The following is a 16,647-nucleotide window of genomic DNA, read 5'->3' as shown; positions in this document are numbered from 1 at the left end:
CAATTCTTCTGTCTGTACAGTGTGCTACATTCAGCCATGCAAATGTCAAGAAGTTCCTCCATGTGCTCTTGCTTCTCTACCCAGGCAAGCAAGAGGCATTGTCCCAGCTAGCCACTCAAGGAAGGACCATGAGCAGAGATGGGTGTGACCCGTGGGAGACTCCCAATAACCGGATACAAATGGCTGAATCCAGCCCCTGGGTCAGAGGTTCCCCCCTCCCCACCAAAACTGCACAATACTCAGTATAGATCCAGTGGAATTAATTCACTGAAAGCTAGCTATGCTCCAGCTCCACTGTTGGAGGCAACATACCAGTTGCTGGAATTCACAAGTGGGGAGACACTGTTCCTCTGCCCAGGTCCAGTTTGCAGACTTCCCATTGAACACTGAGATCAGGATGCTAGATCAGATGGGCCTGGCGCTTTTCAGCTCATTAGTTTCAGCAGGTCTACTCTGAGTTTGATGCCTTAGTTTGATTCAGCCTTGAACTTGGAATCTTCTGCTTGCAAAGCAAAGTCTCCACCATTGAGCTATGGCCTCTCCCATAACTGGATGATGAAGATAATGATTATGATTCCCTAAATGATGATGACCGCCAGGGCTGTCTCATTCCTTGTCATGGCTGTCTCCTCCATTGTCACGATCTCAGCCGAGCCTTTGGCTTTGTCGAAAGCAGCAAAGTCAGGCTTAAACCTCTGCAAATATAGAGTGAGTGCGCGTTAATCAGAAGAAAATTTGGCCTGGTGAGTGTGTGAAATATATGATGCCTCTGTGTACTTTAATGTGTTTGTATAAGGGATTTCGATATGCCAAGGGCCCTTTGGGTGTGTACTTTAAAGATGGAATTTGTGAAAAACTCCTGCAGTAGAATCCCACCCCCAACAACCTCCGTTTTCTTGCTTCCACTGTTCCTGAAAGAAATATATTCGCCCCACCTCTCTTTGGCCCAGATGAAAATGAGCTCTGCCCAACCCAAATATCAGGGACCATCGCCCTCTGCCCATCTTGATCGATCAGATATTTGGGCACCTGTGTTGGAAACACCCACATGAGTTGGGCAAAAGGACTTCTTCACACAGCACATAGCTGGACTCTGGAATTCAATCCCACCAGGAGTGATGGCTACTCACTTGGATGGCTTCTCAGAGGATTAGATGAAGCTGTAGAGGCTACGTCTACCAGGGGCTATTGGTCATGGTGGCTAAATGTTCTTTCTCCCCTTTCAGAGGCACTCCAAAATGCCATTTACTGGGAACCACAAGTGGGGAGCCGGCTGTTGCATTCAGGTCCTGCCTACAGACTCCCCATAGGCATCACCATGAAAACAGGATGCTGGGTTTGATGCCCCATTGGCCTGATCCTGCTGGCTATGAGATATAAAACCATGCTAGTCAGTCAGTGCAGGCAGAACTGTGGGAGGCAGATCAACAGTTGGACTCTGTGTAGAGACTTGGTGAATCAGCCCATTTTGGTTCCTCACCTTTTCCCAATCTTAAATTCAGTTTTCCACAGCAGTTTGAAATTTATTTGTTTTTTTATATAGTCCTAATGAAAATTAATCAGCACTTCAGTGCGGACTTCCTCTAATACACCCATTTGTATATGCAGTTTTGACTACGTGCTAATCCACAATTACTTTTCCTCCACTTTTTCCAGGCATGGTCCACAAGTTATATCTCTGTCTGGGTGTGCTTTTTTCCCTCCAAAGCTTTCCTTGCAAAAACCTGCTCTTTAGAGCTCAATCAGAGCAAACAGCAATCTGCAGAAAAGCCAAATTGGCATTTGCTCCGATTCAGCTTTACTGAGCAGGTTTTTGTGGGGAAAGCTCGGTTGGGTGGGGGGGCACTAAAACACAAAGCATTAAACCTCAGCCTGGAAGGAGTGAAGGAAAGAGTATGGATAAGCCCAAATACCTGCAAAGCAATTTCCCCTAATATAATTCATTTTTGTATGTTAGTTTCAGAACTATGTGCATGTTCTGTGCGCATTTTACCTTAGCATATGTATATTCATATGCACTGCTGGAGAGCTGCATTGCAAAATTTGGAGGAGTGTGAATTTCAAAAGATAGCTGAGTTTAGGTTTTGTGTCTCATTTTGGAAAGTGCAAATTAGGTACGTTCTCCTTTGTAAATGAGCTGAATCAAATTTCTCCCCCATCCCTAACTTAGTGCAAGGCATTTTCTTATGGGGGACTAGACGTGATAATTAAGTAGAACCTCCTCATTTCAAGGCAGTATATCTTTGAGTTCCTGAAACCGGGTAGACCGGCTACTTTCGTGCTGTGCCTGTTTGATCTCTGGTTGTCTACTTTGGGAGACAAGATATGTGTGACTAGATGGACTTTAGGTCTCCGTGAAGCAGGAACAAGTGTGGCCTGGAGAGAGTTCTGAGGGCCAGATAGGAAGGTCTAGAGGGCTGTATTCAGCTCCCAGGACTGAACTTCCCTACCCTGATATAGCTATTAATGGGATGGAATGGAACCTCGAGAGCCAGCATGGTGTAGTGGTTTGAGTGTCAGACCAGGACCTGGGAGACCAGGGTTCAAATCCCCCCTTCGCCATGAAATTCACTGGGTGACCTTGGGCCTCTCAGCCTAACCTACCTCACAGGGTTGTTGTGGGAGTTAAACTGGGAGAGGGAGAGCCATATATACCACCTAGAGCTCCTTGGGGGAAATAAATACTGCTTGGCACAATAATAATAAATAATAATAAAATTTTATTTATATCCCGCCCTCCCCAGCCGAAGCCGGGCTCAGAGCGGCTAACAATAAAAGTAACACAACAATTAGACTAGGGCTGCACATACACCATACATTTAAAGATTCCCCCTAAAAAACCCATAATCCTGGGAACTGTAGTTTAAGGCTGCTGGGAATTGTAGCTCCACAAGCAATAAAACTACCGTTTCCAGCATTACTGCATGATTGCTTTAGATGGCTGGTGTGTACACAACCCAAATGACTCCCAAGATCCCTTCGAACCACATAATTCTACGAAAACCCTTGCACAGAGCAGAGGATTCTGGTCTGGGTTGTTGGCAGTGAGCAACAGTGGTGTGTTTGGCAGGCAGCCACTCTGGAGAGCAGCTGTTTGCACACACTGGGTTGAAACGCAGGTAATTAACCCAGCCCCACCATAGCATTAAGATACCGAATTATCCTGAAGAGTCTCCACAGTGTGTGTTGGGAGGAGGGGGAGACGGCTTGTGTGTGCTCACAGAGAGCCTACAATAACCAGCTTGTCTCTGTTAAGACAGGAAGGGGGGCGAGAGGGAGGGAGTGGGTTAGGGAGAGAGAGAGAAAGAAGGCAGAAAAGCAAAAGAACAAGCGGCTTCCAATTACCAGCTGTTGCTGTCGCAGTGTCTCCACTTCAGCATTTCACAGATTGTAATTAAGGAAAGTTTTGGAGCGGAGAGAGCGGAGGCTTGCAGGCTGGGCTTCTGCGGTGCTTAGATTACAAGAATTGTTCAGGGCATGGCAAAGCACAGAACAGCAAGCCCTCTTTGAGAGGGGATCCGTGGGTTAGGATGATGGGGGCAGACTCATGGTGAGCATGGCTAGACAAAATGGTTGGAAGGGAACTCCTGAGGTTTTCACACAATAGTCCAAGTATCAAAAATTGTGGAAATAAACAGGAGGCAAAAGGGGATCTGGGGAGGCGTGCAAGTCTACCAATGGGTATCAGCTATGACCATTATCTTGTGCTCAGGTCCTTTTTGTGGACTTCCCAGAAAAGGCATCTTCTTGGCCACTGTGAGAACTAGGCGCTGCACTAGATGGGCTCTTCTTATGATCTTACATGCACACACAAAGTCCAGGGTTGTCACCTTTATTTTCTGGCCCTGCTCCTGTGCCTTTTTCAGCAGGCAGGTGCTCCAAAATGTAGCAGTTTTTCCTGACATCGAGCAAACGATGGGCAAACCAACCCCAAAGATCAGGGGAATGGAGGAACTCAACCCCCCTCTTCCCACAAACACATTTTAAAAGGCTGTGGAATATTAATCAGCCCAAAGGCCTGGGTTAAGAGGAAGTATGGATAAGCCCATGGCCATGGCCACCAACTTGGATGGCTTTAAGAGAGTGGTGAGACAGATTCACAGAGAGTAAGGCTGCCCATGGCTACTAGTCATCATGGCTACATCCTGTGTCCAAGATCAGAGGCGGCATGCCTCTAAATATCAGCTGCTGCTGAACAACCGGGAAAGTGGACTGTTCTGCTCATGCCCTGCCTGCTATCTTTCCTTGAAGCTTCCTCCATTGCCAGAGGTCATTTGCCTCTGAATACCAGTCGCTGGGAATCACAAGTGGAGAGAGGCTTCCCTTTGAGCACCTGACTGGCCACTGTGAGAACAGGATGCTGGACTAGGTGGCTCTAGCAGAGCTCTTCTTGTATTAATCTTTGGTTATCACCATGGCTACATGAAAGAGGACAGGCTGTGCCCAACAGGCTCTGATCTAATCTGGGATCTGCTGGAGGAAACAGCTGACTGCCATTTCCCCCAAACGCAGGGCTCCGTGGAAGAGTATAGGAAGAGAGGAAGCAGTCAGAACATTGGTTCATCTAGTTCAGTATTCTCTACAGTGATTGGTAGTGGATGGTTTTGGACAGGAATCTCTCCCAGCCCAGCCTGGAAGTGCTGGGGATTGCATCTGGGACCTTCTGTATGGGAGGCTGTTGCTCTGCCTGAGTCTTGTGGCCCCACACTGCAGGGGTTTGTGTGGTGGTATAGAATGGTGTTTTCTCAGCCTTCCCCTTCCACAAATGTGCGATATGGTGTCAGAAGTACCACTATTAGATAGTTTCTGGCTATGAGTTAGTGGAGTGCAAAGTGCTTTAAATTGAGCCACCTTTCTCTCCCCTAATTTTTTTTAATGCAAGATTTTAGTCCTTGGCTGTAAAGGTGTGTTTGAAAGTGTGTGAGTTTTAACCAGGCATTGCCCACACACTTTGAGAAGGCTAGAAGCCGTAGCCCTGAGGACTAAAAAAACCTTTCTTCTCAAGAAGCTGAGTTCTGCACCCACTGCATTCTTATTCTGCATTTTCCTCTGCTCCTGGAGAACTGTGAACACACTTTGCCATGAGTTTCAAGGAGCGTGTATGTGGGCGATCCCGTTGAGCTGATGTACAGACTTCCTTTCCCCCTGGCTGCTGTGGATCACGGCAACCATGTGGGGGCAGGAAAAGGAGACGGGTTGGGGGAAGGCATCCCATCTAGAAATCCTTTGCTCACCAAGCGCGAGCAAGTGTGTGCAATACTGTTATTGCTTCCAAAGGAATGCACCCACACCTATAATTACTGGCATTAACCTTTCAGCCATCAGTCCTCTCCATTGCTAGGGAAGCCACATTCCAGAGATTGGGTTGCATTCACTGGGTCAGGCCAGAACGAGTACAAAACAACAACAACAACAACAACAACAACAACAACAACAACAACAACAACAACAACAACAACAACAACAAATCTCAGTTCTGGATGGGTTGCAGAGGAGTAGAGGAATAGCTGCTGTTAAATGCACAATTTCTCGGGGCCAGATTACTGCTACTGATAATAATAATAATTTATAATAATAATAATTTATTATTTATACCCCACCCATCTGGCTGGGCTTTTTTTGCCCTACCTGTATCAGCTCCAGAAACAGCCTCTGTCACCACACAAGCAGCAGCAGTGGCCATCAATGTAGGGACAGACCAACCATTACTTTTCTGCACCCCAATTCTGTTCCTGAAGATGGTCGGGAAGGATTGCATGGAGAGAAAGAGAGAAAAGCAGCTGTGTTGTTTGTCCGTGGGTGGTGGTGGTTTGAGAGCTCAGTGGCAGAAACATCTGGCCTCTGACAGTGGAGCAGCAGTGGCTGGTGGCCTTTGGGAATACTAGGGCAGAAGGCAGAGAGTTCAAGAGGAAGGAAAGCCAGAGCCAATAACCAGCAGAGGCAGCCCCTGACTGGTTGCAAGCAAAAAGGCAGGGAGGTGGGAAGAGGCTAAAGCTGATGGGGCGGTGGCCCCATTTGCCCTCATGGACTAACCTCCAATGCAGTGGAGGTGCAAAACGACACTTGAAGAAGGTGCAAAGCAGGGCTGGTGAGCGATGTGACCTGGATAAATTGGGTGCAGACTGGGAATAATCCCAGGAGCATTCAGCTCCTGGATCTGAGGTTCCCGTTGGAGTATTTCACAGATAAATAAAACAGGAACACTCCTGTAACACCCCAAATACCCACATCTCAGCTCTCGGCCTGCTTTGCTTCCCTCTGCTTTTCTTCACTTTTCTTCAGCCACTTTTTCTTCAGCCATATTCATTTAACTCTGCAGTTAGGAACATAGAACAGTGCCTTTATATTGAGTGAGATCACTGGTCCCTCTAGTTCAGTATTGCTTGCACTGACTGGTAGCAACTCTCTGGGGATTGAGACTGGAATCTCTCCAAGCCCAACTTGGGATAGGCCAGGGATTGAACCTGGGTCCTTATGCATGCCAGACAGATGCTCCATCCCTGAGCCTTGGCTCTTCCCCATCCTGCAATAGAGCCGGGCGGTTGCAGGGTTTAGAAAGGCTGTTTTGGTTGGCGCCCAGTCCTGAGAGGCGGCTGGATTGACACGCACGCTGCGTGAGTGTCCGGCACGAGAGGTTGAGGTGCCCCCTGGCCCTCCAAGTCGGCCTTTTGATTCCGTGTTGACAATGACAAAGTGCTTTGTGCCACCCCCTCTGCCTAGTTCAGGGGTCAGCGCAGAGTCGACAGGGGCTTGACCTCTGAGGGCAGTGCAGGGCAAAGTGCAGAAATGGATTCCTCTGCTCGCCCTGAGGGAGGTAGTAAATGTTATAGTTTATGATGGACACTCCAGCCGAGCAGGTAGAGGCAAAGGTGGCTAGAGGAGGGGAACAAAAAGAAAGAAATGGTTTTCTTGACATTCCTACAGGAGAAGGCTTGTAGCGCAATGGTAAGAGCATCTGCTTTGGATGCAGAACGTCCCAGGTTCAATCCCCGGCATCTCTAGGTAGAGCCAGGAGAGACTCCCTACCTGAGACCCTGAGGAGCTGCTGCCAGTCAGTATAGACAGTATTGGGGTAGATGCACCATTGGTGTTATTCAGCATACTAGAGGGTTGCAGCTGAGTGTTAGGACACTTGCTTTGCATGCAGAAGGTCTCTGGTGTTCCTATGCTGCTAGGCAAGTAGGAATCTCCTCCAGACCACCAGATACACAGGGTTGTTTCCAATGTTAGTCCTACTCAGAGTAGGCCCATTAAACTTAATGGTCATTATTAATTTAGATTCAGTGGGTCTAGTCGAGTAGAAGTTAGGTACAACACAGAGGAGCTTTTTTTAAAAAAAAAAATAATCTATTACAAATCACTAACATAAACTTGCTTCAGACGTTCGTTGTCGATTTATCTGGGTTCTTGTAGTCTTTCTTATTTTTTGCAAAGCCAAGGCTACAATTCTACACATGCTGGCCTGGGAGCAAGACTCATTCAGCTTATAGATATGGGCAATATTTCTTGTTTGGGGTTGGGTTGTTGTGGTGGGGGCTTGTGGAAGGTGGAGGAAATCTTTGGGTGGTGCCAATAAATTGGAATAGTCAAACATTAGCTTGGGACGTTTTAGCTTAGAGAAAAGGAAAGTTAAGAGGAGACACGGTAGAAATTTATGAAATGTACACATGGCATGGGAAAAGTGGATAGAGAAGAGTTTTGCTCCCTCTCCTATAAGCCTGGATCTTGTGGCGATCCATCGGGGCGGATAAAAGAAAAACCTTCATCGTGCAATGCATAGTTAATCTATGGAACTCTCTGCCACAGGAGGCAGTGGTGGTTGCCAACTTGGATGGCTTTAAAAAAGGGTTAGCCAAATTCATGGAGGAGAGGGCTTATCAAAGGCAGCAATGCTTCTGAATACCAGTTGCAGGAAGCCTCAGGAGAGTTGGGTGCTCTTGTGTTCAGATCCTGCTTGCTTGTGGGCCACAGGCATCTGAGAACAGGATGCTGGACTAGAGAGGCCAGCATGCTCTTAAGTTTGCTTTGCCTTCCTGCCTAAGCAAAGCTCGTTCCTTCCTCACCAGGTGGCTGGTTCCTAGGGGAGACCTGGCAGCGCACATTCCAGGCCCAGCCAGTATTCATTTAGCAGTGCCTTGGGCTTGTTGGAGCAAGCTCTCACGCCTGCTTGACTCCAATAGGAAACCCCTCTTGTGCCCTTCCTTCCAGGTGGAACCTCACCTTCTCTTTGATTAGCTTGGAAGATCCACTTTCACCTCCAAAAGCCACAGGGCTGGCGAGGAAGTAGATCAGCTGCAGAGACACCTGCATGTACCTCGGTGAGCCTTCGGTGAGCTTGTCAGGCCAGTGATCCCTCCAGCATATAATTGAACCCATGTGGCTGATGAACTGAGGCAGAGGGGATTCTCTAGGACAGAGATTGCTCCAGAGCTGGGAGTGTGTTGGGAATGAGGAGTATCTGTCCTATCAAGCCAGAAAGTGGGGGAGAGTACAGTGGTACCTCGGGTTAAGAACTTAATTTGTTCTGGAGGTCCCTTCTTAACCTAAGGATGAGGATGAGTCTAAGGATGAGGCAGCTTGCAGGCAGTGCCACCCCCGCCCCCTGGGCACACTGCAAGCAAGATGGCAGGCAGGTGGGAGGCTGACTTGGGGCAGAGTGAGGTTGGTCAGGCAGTGCCCCATTCATCACAATCGGACAACTTGTATCTTTGAAACTGGGCTTGGACCAGTTTCCTCTGTAAAGTAGGAGAGACAGCCACCTTTCGCGAGAATAAATACTTAAACTACACTCCCTCTTTGGTTATTTAACTTATACAGTGGTACCTCGGGTTAAGTACTTAATTCGTTCTGGAGGTCCGTTCTTAACCTGAAACTGTTCTTAACCTGAGGTACCACTTTAGCTAATGGGGCCTCCCGCTGCCCCCGTGCAATTTCTGTTCTCATCCTGAGGTAAAGTTCTTAACCTGAGGTACTATTTCTGGGTTAGTGTCTGAAGCGTCTGTAACCTGAAGCGTCTGTAACCCAAGGTACCACTGTAGGTTTCAAGAAGGACTGTGGGGCTTGCCAGCTGCTGTTTCCAGCCTCTGCCATCAGTGCTGGTTCTGACTTCTAAAAAGTCTGTCGCAGAAAAGTCCAGCAGTGAGTGCTTGCCATTCCTTTAGCACAATTTATTTCATAAAATTTATACACTGCTTGAACGTAAAACAGGAAAAAACTAAAAAGAGTTGCAGTGTTAAAACCACCTCAGTCCACAAAGCTCACTGGATACCCAATAAACTGTAGTAAAAGGCGCAAGGAGATAGGATAATAATATATTAAGGATGGAATAACAAATAAAGTGAATAACGCAATAGTAACAAAAATAATAGTAGGTAAAGAAGATTGCACACGGGTGGAGGGAAGTACTGGGCTGTGAGGGAGGGAGGTGAAGGGATTAACTGAAATTGTTAAAGATTGGTATAGGACTTAAGAGATTTAAATGTTCATAAAGATTCTGTAAGGAAAGCAGAAAGCAGCAAGAAATATTAAGTAAAGGTATCGGAGAGGAGATCAGTGTAAATGAAAACATGAGACTTACGGTTTTGTTACATATGATTTTATTTTGGAGTTGTCTGTTTATTTTGGAGTTGTTTGTTGTAAAGAATGTATATTATGTGAATAAAATAATAAAGGACCATCAGAGACTGATACTGAAGAAGTAGAACGGGGGGAAATAAATAAATAAGTAAACTGTAGTGTATACACAGCCTAAGGGACGCGGGTGGCACTGTGGGTTAAACCACAGAGCCTAGGACTTGCCGATCAGAAGGTCGGCAGTTCGAATCCCTGCAACGGGGTGAGCTCCCATTGCTCGGTTCCTGCTCTGCCAACCTAGCAGTTCAAAAGCATGTCAAAGTGCAAGTAGATAAATAGGTACCGCTCAGGCGGGAAGATAAACAGCGTTTCCGTGCGCTGCTCTGGTTTGCCAGAAGCGGCTTAGTCATGCTGGCCACATGACCCAGAAGCTGTACGCCGGCTCCCTCAGCCAATAAAGCGAGATGAGCGGTGCAACCCCAGAGTCGGTCACGACTGGACCTAATGGTCATGGGTCCCTTTACCTTTATACACAGCCTAACGTCTCTTTGAAAGGTTCTTAACCAACTTTGCTGCCTTGGGGAATCCTTCTGTTCCTATTGCTGAATGGGACCAATATATCTGCCCCCCAAGTCCGGCCCTGAAGGTGCCACTGCCTTCCACAGCCTGGGAGGAAATACATTGCTGGCTTTACTGAAGTTTAGCTGCATCTTCTCCAATCCATTGTTTGTTTAGGGTATGCAGTCCTGTCTCTCCTGCCTCCAGCAGGCAGTGGCGTTCCCATCCCCACCAGAGAGAATTCAAGCAGCCTGGCAAAAAAGGCAGCATCACATTTCAGAAGCTGTCAGCAGCGCTGACGGATGGCTGGAGTCCCCTTGGGCTAGGATGCTGGCATCGCCAGACACCAGCTGGCGCTTCAAACACTGCGCCCGGGAAGCCCTGGCGCTTTGACGGTGTAGCCCTCTCCATCCCTGAGGCTCTGGGTGGCTTGTAATTGGAAAGTGCATACCAAGAGGGTAGCACATGGGGCTCTTTAGCTTAGAGAAAAGGGCAAGGAGAGGCAACGTGATGGAAGCTTATAGAATTATGCCTGGCATGGAGGAAGCGGGCAGAGTGAAGTTTTCCCCCCTCTCTCACAGCACTAGAACTCATGGGCGTTCAATGAAGCAAAATGCTGGAAGATTCAAGCCAGACCTCCTTCCTGCAGCGCAGAGTTAGCCTTTGGAACTCCCTCCCACAGGAGGCAGGGATGGCCACTAACTTGGATGGCTTTAAAAGAGGATTGGACAAATTCATGGAGGAGAAGGCTCTCAATGGCTGCCAAATAGGATTGTGATGCTTTGCCTCTGCAGTCAGGGACAGAAATGCTTTTGCACCCCAGCTGCTGGAAATAGCAGGAGGGGAGAGGACTCTTGTGCTTGAGGGTTTCCTAGAGGCATCTGGTTGGCCACAGTGAGAACTGCATGCTGGACTAGATCATAGCTGTCAACTTACAGATTTGAAAATAAGGGACCAGCAGCCTCGAAAATAAGGGATCAGCAGCCAAAATAAGGGATTTTCCGGGTATGTTCATCTTCTGAGCCCCTCCGAGCCAAAGGCAGAAAGCCCAGCCAGCAGCCAAACGAAGCCTCACCAGTAAGGGACAGCAGCGGGATAAGGGACTGTCCCGCCAAATAAGGGACGCTTGACAGCTATGGACTAGATGGACCACTGGCCTGATCCAGCAGGTTCTTCTTACGTGGTACATACGCAGCCAATTTTCATTTTACTTTTTACCAAAAAAAAAAAAAAAGCATATTCCCCCTCCGTCTGCCAGCGGTTCCCCATCCCTGGTGAAGAAGATAGGAATCTAGACCTTAGCCATCCCAATTGCCACATGCATTTTTGGCCTCTCCTCTCGCAAACTGCGAACTCTCGTTTGCCCCGGTTGCCCTGGTTAAACTGGGGCAGCCACCAAAGGAGCGAGGAGGGAAACAGTTCAGGGAGCCAGATCTGATTACTCGGGGATGCCTCAGGCAGGATCCTTTACATGCTGCGGCTGGAGGTGAATAAAGCGGTTACTGTGTTGTTGCTACCCCTGCCCCCGGGAAGCATTCTGAAGCAGATGACACAGATACGGTATCGCAGGGGAGATAAAACACAGCAAACAATTAGATGCAGGAGATTAGAGGCCTCAGGAGTAGATCCAAGAGTTGACTCTGGTTTCCCCTTTGGGAGATGCTAACAAAACCGTCTGTTTGAAGGAGGCAGCCAATAGGGGAGCCTGCCTGCCTCTTGCCAGCTCTCCCTTCCTCCCTCTAGTTCGCTGAGAGAGCACCTGCTTGCAGAAGGCCCCAGAATCAATTTCCAGCATCTCCAGGTAGGGCTGGGAATCTTCCCTCTCCAAAACCCCGGGGAGCCACTGCCAGTCAGTGTGGAAAATAATGAGCTAGATGGATTGCTGGTCTGTCTCAGCAGCTTCTGAATTGATATAGCCCTTGATCCAGAACCATGAAGACTAGATTCTTACTTTACTTTGAGCAAAGGGTCAAAGTGCTAGAGTATTTGCTTTGCATGCAAATGATCCCAGATTCAATCTCCAGCCACTCTGGATAGAGCTGGGAGAGATTTCCAGCCTTGAAACCCTGGAGAGCTGCTGCCAGTCAGTGTAGACAGTACTGAGCTTGATGGACCAATGGCCTGATTCACTGTAATGCTGCTCCTCTACATACACACAGAGATAAAAAATGGGGGATATCCAGTTAAGGTCACACCCACAGCACACGTTTAAAACTCTCTTATAATCCTTGAATAGGCATGACTTCCCCAAAAGAATATCGCTAAGGGTCCTGGGAACTGTAGTTCCATGAGGGGTCTCATAACAACTCTCAGAACTCTTAACAAACTACAGTTCACAGGGTTCTTTGGGGGAGCTATGGCTGTTCAAGAGCTGCAGTCAGATGACAGCTTTTCTTTTCCTTGCCAGTGACTCAAATGCTCTTTAGAAGAGGGATCTACTGCTCCAGGTGTGAATGTGGGATGCTTTCTGGCCTTTTAAGTTTCTGCATGAGTCAAAAGCCTGCAAGACCTCAATAATAATAATAATAATAATAATAATAATAATAATAATAATAATTTATTTATACCCCACCCTTCTGGCTGGGTCCCCCCAGCCACTCTGGGCGGCTTCCAACAAAACACTAAAATATAATAACCTATTAAACATTAAAAGCTTCCCTAAACAGGGCTGCCTTTAGATGTCTTCTAAAAGTTTGGTAGTTATTTTTCTCTTTGACATCTGGTGGGAGGACGTTCCACAGGGCGGGCGCCACTGCCGAGAAGGCCCTCTGCCTGGTTCCCTGTAACATGACTTCTCGCAGCGAGGGAACCACCAGAAAGCCCTCGGCACTGGACCTCAGTGTCCGGGCAGACTAGGAAAGAGGCATGCAACCCTCCGAAAAGTTCTTGAGTTGACATTCTGCACTCCAGTCACAGCTGCACTGAAACCTTTGCTATCTGAACTGTTTTCTATGGAGCAGCAATCACTTCTCCAGTAGGGAAGAAGGTGAAATCTGCATGTGTTGTTCTGTCCGCTTTTGTCTCTGGGCCCCAACCACCACTGTCATTTGGCCCTCAGAAGGATTTGCGGCCCTTAGGCCTGGAAAAAGACCGTGGTCCTTTGCATTCTGGGTGCTTGTCTGCCTAACGGGTAACTTCCTCTTATCTTCTGCAGCCCTCAAGAGGTCCTTTGATATGGAAGATGCTGAAGAGGTGAAGGCTTTCCCACCTTCCTCCCCACCTAGGTCGCCCCTCGGCCCAAGCCCACCTGGTGGCATCCACTCCGCAGGCAACGGAGAAGGGAAAAGGCTGGGGGCCCCTATCCAGCCCACGTACCAAGCCCACATCAGCCTGAGCTCCAGCCCCAGCCCAGCCCACAGCCCCATTCTCAAGTCAAGAATCGGGAGCAGTCTCTCTTTCAACCGAGGCACCACCCACCCGCCTCGGGCCAATGGCACCAACCTCAACAGGGTCTCGTCCTTCCAAACACGGCTAAACCCCAACGGGCTCTCTTCATCCTTGGGGCCAGAAAGCGACAACGAGAGCCTCCACAGCTCTTCCTCCAGCTTGGAGTGCCCTGTGGCCTCTAAAGGCCCCCGGAGCAGCACCCAGCAATCCGAATCTCTGGGAATCGGGGCCTCCCACCTCCCTAGTCCCATCCTAAAGAAGTTCTCCTCTTACGGCAACGTCTTCCATGCCGAGGTGGGCCGACCCATCCGGCAGGTCTCCAAGGCCACCACCAACCACAGCTCGTTGCCGTCGCTTGACCTGCACATTGCCGAAGACCAGGGACCCAGCCCGACCCTCTGCTCCACGCCAAACATGGACCCTGCCATCCTTCGGAGCTCCGGAAAACACAACTGCGTCTCCCCACTGCCGAAGAACAGCCTTCTGATAAGAAAGGAGTCCCCCATTCCTCCATTGGAGGTAAGCCAGTTGGCAACCGGGAGCCCTCCTGGTGTGGTCCCCAGGCAGACGACGAAGTTGCAGAAATTCCCCATCAGCCTGGATGGGTTGATTGGGAAGACTCCGGAGAATATCGTCCCAGCAGTGGTGACTGACTCTAGGCCCAGACTGTTATCTAAGGCACAGCTTCAGGTGAGTCTTGGCACCAGCCCCGGACTGTCCCACCAACCCCAAGAAGTAGCCGGGGAGGATAAAGCTGTCGTCAAGGACAGTGTTTCCCTGCCGCCATCTTCTGGAACAGTTTCAGGGATAGGAGGCAGTGAGGGTTTGGCAGTAGCGCCTCAGGCTGCTTCCTTCCGGCTGGTGTCAGAGCCTCGCATAGCACAGGTCACTTCTCAGCCCTCCTCTCTCGGGTACCAAGCGACGGTGCCTCCGCAAGGTATCCCATCTGTGCCCATCCTGAGGGAATGCAGCGGTGCCCCGGCTGAGAGGATCGACTCAGCTTTCTCCCAAGAGGCCTCCAAGCTTCAGACTCTGCCATCGTCTTCTTGCACAAGGGAAGGTCTCCTTGTGGGAACAAACAGGCCTCTAGAGGTGTCCCTGGAGAAGAAGGATTTACAAGACATATTGAAGGAAGGTAAGTGGAGTCACTGCATAAGTTTTGCCTGGATTAAAAAATAAATAAATCCCTAATGCTCTTCCTCTGGTAAAAACTGTTCAGGGATTTGGAGAGCCACCAAAAGAGGTTTCGGGAGAGCTTATTTGGTGCCTCCCAGTTGCGTTTTTAATTTCTGCAGTGGTATGTTGAGGTCGCTGTGGAATTAAAGGCCACCCTCACGCCATACTTTTCAAACCACTGTGATACCACTTTAAACTGCCATGGCTTCCCCCGAACAATTCTGAGAGCTGCAGTTTGTTAAAAGGTGCTGAGGGTTTTTAGGAGACTGCAGTTTCCCTCGCAGATCTGCTACTCACAGAGCAGCTTAACAGTTAATTCCTCTTCCCAGGAAATTCTAAAAATTGTAGCTCTATGAGGGAAATAAGGGCCTAGCGACTATCAGCACCCTTGAAAAACTACAACTCTGGGGATTCTTTAGGGCAGGCCTGGCCAAACTTGGCCCGACTACAACTCCCATCATCCCTGACCACTGATCGTATTAGCTAGGGATGATGGGACTTGTAGTCCCAAAACATCTGGAGGGCCAAGTTTGGCCGTGCCTGCTTTAGGGGAAGCCATGGCTCTTTAAAGTGGTAGCATAGTGGTTTAAATGTATGGTGTGAATGGGGCTGCAGCAGTGAGAGAAGATGAGGGACCAAAGCGAAAATCAGTGATGGTGGGGCCTTGACTAGTGATGCCTGGTGCTGGCATCTCAGTGCTGACACCTGCTGTCTAGGTCCAGCTGTGTGGGGACAGGCTGCTGGTTGTTTGTGACAAAGGGGAGGTGCTCTGTATGTGCCCAGGGGCACTTTACTTCCTTTTCTGTTTCCCCCAGTTCAGAAAGCTGAGCTGTGTAGCTTAGCCTCACTCCAGAACCTGCCATTTATAGTACACACAGAGAGATTCCTTTGCAGTTTCATCTTCTCACATCCTCCTTTGCCCCAGGCAATGAATTTTTAACCCAAGATCGCATTTAACATCTCTCTCTCCAAAACCTGCAGAAGAGGTATGAGCCCCACCCAAGGAAAGGGAACAAAAAGTCACACGTTTTGAGGGGTGTCTGTTCCTCGCCTTTTGTTCTCGGCCCTGTCTATGGCATATGGGGATGATTCCAAGCAACCATTGCTTCTGGAAAGAGACCATCAGCAGTGCTTGTCAGTCTTTACCTCCTTGCCCCAACCCCTCTGGTTTCAAAGTGTCTCACTTCCAGTGGCCTTGAGAGAGTAGGGGAGAGAGGGGCTGTTTCACCCAGGGCCTGGTGGCGTGATTTTGAAGGACATGAGTTCATCATGACAGCTCACAGCCATGCGTCCCACAAGAAATCAGACAGTGTAGGCAGGTATGTTGGTTCAGTATTACACACAAAGAGACAGCAGTACGTAGCACAATACCTAATTTATTAAGACTAGCATGACTGCAATCCTTACGCATATTTCCCTGGGAGTAATTGCTGCTGGAATTCAGCAGTGCCTGGTTCCTGTTGCATCGGTGCAACTTGTAAAACCCTTGAGCTTCCCACTCCTGTCCATTGTTAATATTTTTTCCATTGAGTTTTCAAAAAAGAAAAAAAGAAATACGATCGATCAATACAAACTAAGTCATAATCAGTCAAGGCAATGTGTTCTGTGCAGGAAAGGGGGAGAAGGGGAAGGGGGAAATGTCTGGTAGCACAAACCAACCCAGTGCTTGAACATTCAAGCAAAAAATGAATTTATGAGAACTTCCCATCTTTCTTGTGTTGATGAAAGGCCACCTTCTCTTCCACTGCCAGTTGAGACATATCCTCCATAGCCCTTGGCCCCATGGCTGTTCCCAAGCCGCCCACCTCCATACACACCAATCCCCAATAGCTCAGAGGTGGAGCATCTCCTTTGCATGTCGAAGGGCCCAGGTTCAATCCCCAGCTTCTCCAGGTAGAGATGGGAAAGAAGAATCAATAATGAGCTAGTCTGGGCCCAATGGCTTGACTCGGT

General features: G+C 48.7%; 1 protein-coding gene across 1 annotated transcript in view; it reads left to right on the top strand.

Annotated features, from left to right (window-relative positions):
- Nucleotides 1-16,647, top strand: part of SEPTIN12 (septin 12) — a 72,295-nt gene that overhangs the window by 3,366 nt on the left and 52,282 nt on the right. Inside the window, exon 3 of the mRNA XM_083473655.1 lies at nucleotides 13,286-14,653. Within this exon, the coding sequence (XP_083329781.1) occupies nucleotides 13,286-14,653 (1,368 nt within the window). The remainder of the gene's footprint in view (nucleotides 1-13,285; nucleotides 14,654-16,647) is intronic.

Source organism: Podarcis liolepis (genome assembly GCF_965112155.1).
Source record: "Podarcis liolepis genome assembly, chromosome: 14".
NCBI classification, from domain to species: Eukaryota; Metazoa; Chordata; class Lepidosauria; order Squamata; family Lacertidae; genus Podarcis; species Podarcis liolepis.
The sequence above is the reverse complement of the archived record's forward strand: the minus strand, read 5'-3'. Positions and strand labels throughout refer to the sequence as shown.